Source organism: Quercus robur, chromosome 2 (genome assembly GCF_932294415.1).
Source record: "Quercus robur chromosome 2, dhQueRobu3.1, whole genome shotgun sequence".
Lineage (NCBI taxonomy): Eukaryota > Viridiplantae > Streptophyta > Magnoliopsida > Fagales > Fagaceae > Quercus > Quercus robur.
In genome coordinates this window covers 7,899,467-7,906,221 of record NC_065535.1, presented here as the reverse complement: position 1 = coordinate 7,906,221, position 6,755 = coordinate 7,899,467, and the positions used below count along the sequence as shown (strand labels likewise).

General features: G+C 37.8%; 1 protein-coding gene across 1 annotated transcript; it reads right to left on the bottom strand.

Annotated features, from left to right (window-relative positions):
• Positions 1-750: 750 nt before the first annotated feature.
• Positions 751-1,278, bottom strand: LOC126694258 (uncharacterized). The gene has a single exon (XM_050390385.1). It carries the CDS (start codon positions 1,276-1,278, stop codon positions 751-753), a length of 528 nt encoding a protein of 175 aa, XP_050246342.1.
• Between the last annotated feature and the right edge of the window lie 5,477 nt (positions 1,279-6,755).

The following is a 6,755-nucleotide window of genomic DNA, read 5'->3' as shown; positions in this document are numbered from 1 at the left end:
ATTCTAACTTACTCCTAACCACCATGTCGTTTATATAAATCTTGATGTTTTTTCCTAGCTATGGCTCGAACATCCTGGTCATCATCCTTTGGTAGGTAGTCCCTACATTCTTTAAACCAAAATGCATCACTTTGTAGTGGAATTTCCAATGGGGGTGACAAAAGTTGTCTTCTCTTGATCACTCAAAGCTAGTGGTATTTGATGGTACCCCTAGAAGGCATCCAAAAAGCTAATATGAGGGTGGCCTACAATTACGTCCACTAATTGATCAATCCGAGGCGTGGGGAAAGGGTCCTTTGGACAGGCTTTGTTCAAGTCTATGAAATCCACGCATACTCGCCATTTTTCACTTTTCTTCTTTACTACCACTATATTGGCCAACCATTCAGGATAGAACACTTCCTTAATAGCCCTAACCTACATAAGCTTGTTCACCTCCTCCTTGATAGCATCAGAATGTTCTTTAGATGATCGCCGAGGTGGTTGCTTTTTAGGGAGGATAGCTAGGTTGACATTCATATGACGACAAATGAAGTCTGGATCCACCCCAGGAGCTTCGTAAGCATTCCATGCAAATACATTAACATTTTCTCTAAGGAACGCTATCAACTTCTCCTTCTCCTGAGGAGGCAGTTGAGCTTTGACCTGAAAGAACTTCTCCGAATCACCATTTATAACCATCTCTTCCAGTTTCTCATACTTTACCCCTTCCGACACCACATCTATAGATAGGACCGGAATCCTTGATTGCTATGAGCCTCCCTCAGTAGAGGCTAAAGACTCAGCTTCAGGCTGATGCATAATTGCAGCCACCAGGCACTGCCTAGCCATAGATTGACTCCTAATAAGCTTTTCAACTTGGTTCCCGGACAGATATTTTACCTTTAAATGCAGGGTGGAAGAAACAGCCCCCAGGGTGTGGAGCCATGGTCTTGCCATAATGGCCGTGTATGGAGAATAATTATCCACCACAATGAAGTTCACGTCTACTACCTCTGAACCTATTTGTATGGGTAGTCTAATCTGATCCTTTGGAATGTCAACTTTTCCATCAAAGCTTACCAAAGGTGAATCATATGCTGTCAAATCCTCAGGCTTCAGGTTCAGCCCTTTGTATAAGTCAGGGTACATAATTTCTATACCACTACCGTGGTCTACCAACACTCTCTTCACATTATAGCCTCCTATCCTGAGCGCTACTATTAAAGCATCATCGTGTGGTTGTATGGTTCCAATTTTGTCCTTCTTCGAAAAGCTCAACGTAGGTCGGACCTCCATTCTAACCCTCTTCGGCTCAGGATTAGAGTCCTTAACGAGTGGCCGAGCTACAAATATCACCCTGGAGGGCTACGAGCTAGTTCTCCTAAGAGTAGCAAAGATGACATTAATTATACCCAAAGGGGGCCTTGAAGAAGCGTTCCCCTAAGCCCTCAACCCTGCTTGGTCTTCCTGCCCATTGGGCCGATACGAAAACTGTTGTAACCTTCCATCTCTGACCAGTTGCTCCAGATAGTTCCACAGAGTTCTACAGTCCTCGGTGGTGTGCCTTCGTCCCTGGTGGTATTGGCAATGAAGACTTTGGTTGAGCCTCAAGGGGTTTCCTCCCATCTTATTTGGCCATTTGAAGTATGATTCATTCTTGATTTTCTCCAAGACTTGATGTACTGGCTCTCAGAACACCGTGTTAACCACTTGAGGAGTCGTAGACCCAGATAGCAGAGCAAAATCCCTCTGGAATCTATTATTGTTGTAGTGATCCAACCTGAAATCCCTCTTTTCCTGAGGGATAACCTTACCCTTCCCCTTTCTTTGCTGTTGGTCCTCCTCAACCCTCTTATACTTATCAATCTGATCCATGAGCTGGCGTACACTGGTAGCAGGTTTCCCAGTTACTTCCTTAAGCCATGCTCGGCAGGTAGGTCGACATTGAAAGTCCTGATGGCTATGTCGTCAAAGTCACCATCATTGAACATCTCCCAGTATCTACCGAATACATTTTCAGGGTCTTTTCTTCTCTCATGAACAAAGACAACAAGGAATCTAAGGGCCGAGGAACCTTGCTGCACGTAATAAAGCGAGATCCAAACGCTTGAGTGAGTTCCTTTAAGGAATCAATGGCACTTGCCCCTAATCCATCAAACCACCTCATGGCTATGGGCCCTAGGCTGGATGTGAATACCTTATACATCAAGGCCTCATTCTTGGAGTGCACGGTCATTCTCTGGTTGAAGTGGCTTACATGTTCCACAGGGTCTGTTCAACCATTATACATGGTGAATGTGGGTTGAGTGAACCGCTGAGGAAGTCTCCCTCCCTTAATTCTGCATGTGAAAGGTGATCTAGAAATTTGGTTTAGTGCTCTACTCATAGCATCATTTCCCAAGCCTTTGGAAGATGAATTTATGTTTCTGCGCTCATGATGGTAGTCCTCATCATACGAGAAAAACTTATTGGGAGGAGTCCTTGATCTGCGTCTACAACTACCATCCTCTTCACTGTCAGAAGATAAGTCAGAATCGGAGGGAGTTCGCCTTCTCCGTTCTTAGCGCAACTTCCTCTTTAAATGATCAATCTCCTACTGCATGTTCTTGGCATCTTCCTCATGAAAGAGGTGGCTCCCACAGATCGGCTCCTACTGGTCTGGGTAGTATGCACACTCCTTTCTCGACCATTTTTTTGTTCAAGATTACGGAAGTGATCTTGACAATGAAACCCCATAGATTCTGCTTGATTCGAACCTGAACCTACCATAGTTGGATGTTAGACTCACTACAACACTAGAATTTCCCATAGACGACGCCAATTGTAAGGACCGGATTTGAGTCCCTAACCCAAATGATAAATGAGTTTTGGCCCAAAAAACCTAATACAATGAATTTATAGAGATTGGGTTAGAAAATTGGGCTTTAATAAATCAGACAACAAGTAAAGCAGATTTTGATGACAAGAAAAAGAAGATAGACTGGTTTAATCTAAAGAAAATCTTCCTCGGCACAATCCGAAGAGATCAGTTCTTATATATTTCTCTCAAGTTTGATTACAAGTTTCAATTCTTGATTGCTACAGTGTTTCTCTCTTAATTGCTTGATCCCTTCTTCGTGGAGGGTCTCTTACATTATATAATTCTCTCTAGACGATCTTGGCCCTCCACTTATTGATCATCCAAGCCACTACTTGAGTGCTTATCCCATTGGACACCCTCTCAATCCCTCTATGAGTTGGGATAGCCAAGACAACACTGTTCAGGGATCATCTCCACATTAATGCAGTCAGAAAGTTAGCTGCAGAACATTTAATGCGATGGTAGCAACTTTCTCTTGAGATATTTCATGGCCTCCCTCTATCCTATTCCTTCTGGATACTTATCCTCATCAGTGGAATCGTCCGGAACGTTGCTCCTGGTGTCAGAGCACACCTTCTGACCTTGGCTTTGCTCAGCCAAGGAAGTATTCCTCCTTGAACAGCCTTCTCAGATGGTTATGATCAGATTTCTCCTCTTTACTTACCAATATGGATTCTTAGGAAGGTGTTTACCCGTCCTCAGACTACTTAATGTCCTCGGATTGGGCCCCTAGCCCAATATATATACAGATATGCATTCCTGGGCCTATCACCTCTACAATAGTTTTTTTATTTTATTTTATTTTTTTATGTTTTTTAATGTCTGGTAGTTTTAGAAACAATGAGTCAAAGGACAATTATCTTTGGTCAATAGAGAAAGTATGACTTATTTTTAGAGATCGTATTCCACTAATTTTTTTGGAAAAAAAACTCTATCTTATAATAAGCTAAATAAGGGAAGTTACTCATTTAAGGTTGCTTCCAAACATTGGAAAACAAGGGAGTTTTATAAAAAAAATACTTTTTAAAAAATAACACATTTTCTAGAAAACATTATCGCAGAAACAAATCGAGGGTACAAATGATTACTAGATAATTCAAATAGCCATATCAATTGGCTAAATAATATCCAAATAATAACTAACTTAATCTCCTAAATAATAGAGAACCAACTAGGAATGGCAACATGTAGAGTTCGGGTTAGGTTTTTTTATGCTTGAGCCCGGCCTGTGTAATAAACAGGTTTTTTTTTTTTTTTTTTTTTTTTTGTGGGGCCCAAACCCACCCTGTCAGGTCTTGAGGGCCCCGTCCAAACAAGTCAGTTTTGGGCCTAATCCACAGCCTAAATCGTGGCCCAATAAAAAAAAAAAAGTTTGAATTAACGCCTATATAAAACAACCATGACAAAATCATCATAATAGATTAAGCATCCATAAATCAAGATTACCCATGGATTCAACAATGTCCACAAAAAGCTTCAATATTCTCTAGCTTTCTAATTGAACCCATGGATTAAAATAGAACAATTTTTTTTAAAATGAACATAAAAAGGAATAAGCATAAAAAAGTCCTTTATTTTTTCATCGGAAAGAATAGAAAATATTCTAGGTTATGAACAAAAATTCATCAGAAAGAATAGAACATAACAAAAAATATTCTCCAGAAAAATTTTAAGAAATTAGTGAAGCAGAGAACCTAAAATCAATTTTAGGTTATTAGAAAAAAGGAAAAAGAAAAAAAGAAGAAGTAACGAATATAGGGATAATAAACATTAAGTGAAATTAAAGCTTAAAATCAATGGATGATATATTATATAGTAATTCTAGTTTGCATCTCACCATATAAAAACAATGAATATAGGGATACAAAAATTTCATAACATTTTTATTTTTATTATTGATAACTTGATTTATTGTAGAAATGGGGATACATTTTTATTATAGAAATGGTGTTAATGGTGGGTTTATGTTAAAATGATGTTTCAATCACAATTTATCTCCTTAACAAGTTGCAAAAATAAATTGTTTTTCTAGTATTGCCCTATGAAAAAAGTGTTAAGAAGTTGTGAAAGGCAAGTAGTTTTTTATTTGAGACATTAGAGAAGGGTAGAAGAGGGAAATATGCAATTGTGTTTTTCTTGGGTTTTTTCTCCTATGTTTTCCTCCTGATCCAGAAAGATTATTGATTTTTGGTTGTTCCAAGGAGAAAATATCTAAGTTCCACCAAAATTCACTCACTTTTCTTACTTCAACCAAACAACCAAAATCATCATTTTCTCCCCACTTTTTCTCTCATTTAATTTCATTATTTTCGATAAAACAGAGTGTAAAAGTCATCTACATTATGAGAGTTTCTCCCCTGAACCAAATCCAAACGACCAAAATCATCATTTTCTCCCTATTTTTCTCTTATTCATTTTCAATCTTTCCGTTAAAATAGAGACTAAGAGACATCTACACTATGAGAATTTCTCCCCTGAACCAAAACCAAACAATCAAAATCATTATTTTCTCCTTATTATTCTCTTATCCATTTTTAGTGTTTCAATAGAAACAGGGTGTAAGAGGCGCTTATACCATGAGAATTCAAAGATGGATAGCTGTTTCTTTTAGAAGAACTATGATAGTCGAAATTAGTACTACTAATTGACAAAAAATCCAAATACCAATGATATGGATAATGGAGGTTACAACAGACAAGCCGGCGTTATACACTCTGCTTACGTATTGTCGGTGACGTGGCTGTCAAACAGTGGTTGCTTGATTACCGATCCCAAGCCAACATCTACATTATAGGATTGAATCAACGTACACAGGTGGCAGAAACAAACGAACCACTGAAAAATGAAAGTGACAGAAAAACAACTATCCTATCCTAGGCTCGAAAGTCTGCCTAGGTACGTGGCGGCTACTTGACCTGTCTTCGAAGTTGTTAAAACACCTGTCACTGTCTTAGATAGCGGTTCCTTTTATACATGCACACGGACGGTTCTGTGCTATTTATGGAAAAACGTATATAGATGACTTGGTTTTTTTGATCTATCGGTAGGATCAGATTTTTTCATTTCCTTTTTGGGTAATACCGATTCAATGTATTTTGTGGGCAAGCAACGGTCATCAAGGGTCCGTTTGGATACAGCTGAAAACTGAAAACTGAAAAATACTGTAGCGAAATAATTTTTAAATGTGTGAATAGTATCGTGGGACCCATTTTTAATGAAAAAGTTGCTGAAAAGTGAAATTTGTGGGTCCGTGAACAGTACACGATGTGCTGTGATTGGTCCAAAAAAATTTGAAAAGTCAAAGTTTGCAGCTACTGTTCATTGAACAGTGCATGAACAGTAGCCGCAACACCCAAAACGCTCCAAAACGCGTGAAAAAAAAAAAAAAAAAAAAGTAAACGCAGACGCAGAAGTTTTCATCCCAATCCAAACGCAACCCAAATCTAGAAAACCTCCAAATACAACGTACTTACGCACTTGGTATTTGATGCCCTCGAGGTCTTCTTTTTCATATAATCTAGAAAGAAAGTGTATAGGGGCAAAAAATAAAAATAAAAAATTTCATTTTAACTTAGTAAATTATTAACAATAAATAAAAAATGATATTAATTAGTGATGAATTTATATAAAAATTAGTAAAAGTTTTTCTACTAAATCATTGTGAAAATTATAGTGAATTTTTTTGTGCCTATAGCATCATGCGACTAGAAAATATAATTTCTAAATGGAGGATGGAATTGGGCGATAATGATTAATTTTAAAATTGGAAATAACAAAAATAAAACTTTTGAGGGAGAAAAAAAAAATTTTGATTGACTTAAAGTTAAAGAGTGTAACTTGAATTTTAATCTTGAAAATATTTTATAAAAGATTAATTTTTTTGGGCCTCAAAGTTTATGTAACTCCTCAAGAA

Coding starts and splice junctions, on each gene's coding strand:
- LOC126694258 (XM_050390385.1), bottom strand. CDS start 1,278: ATGGAGGTCCGACCTACGTTGAGCTTTTCGAAGAAGGACAAAATTGGA.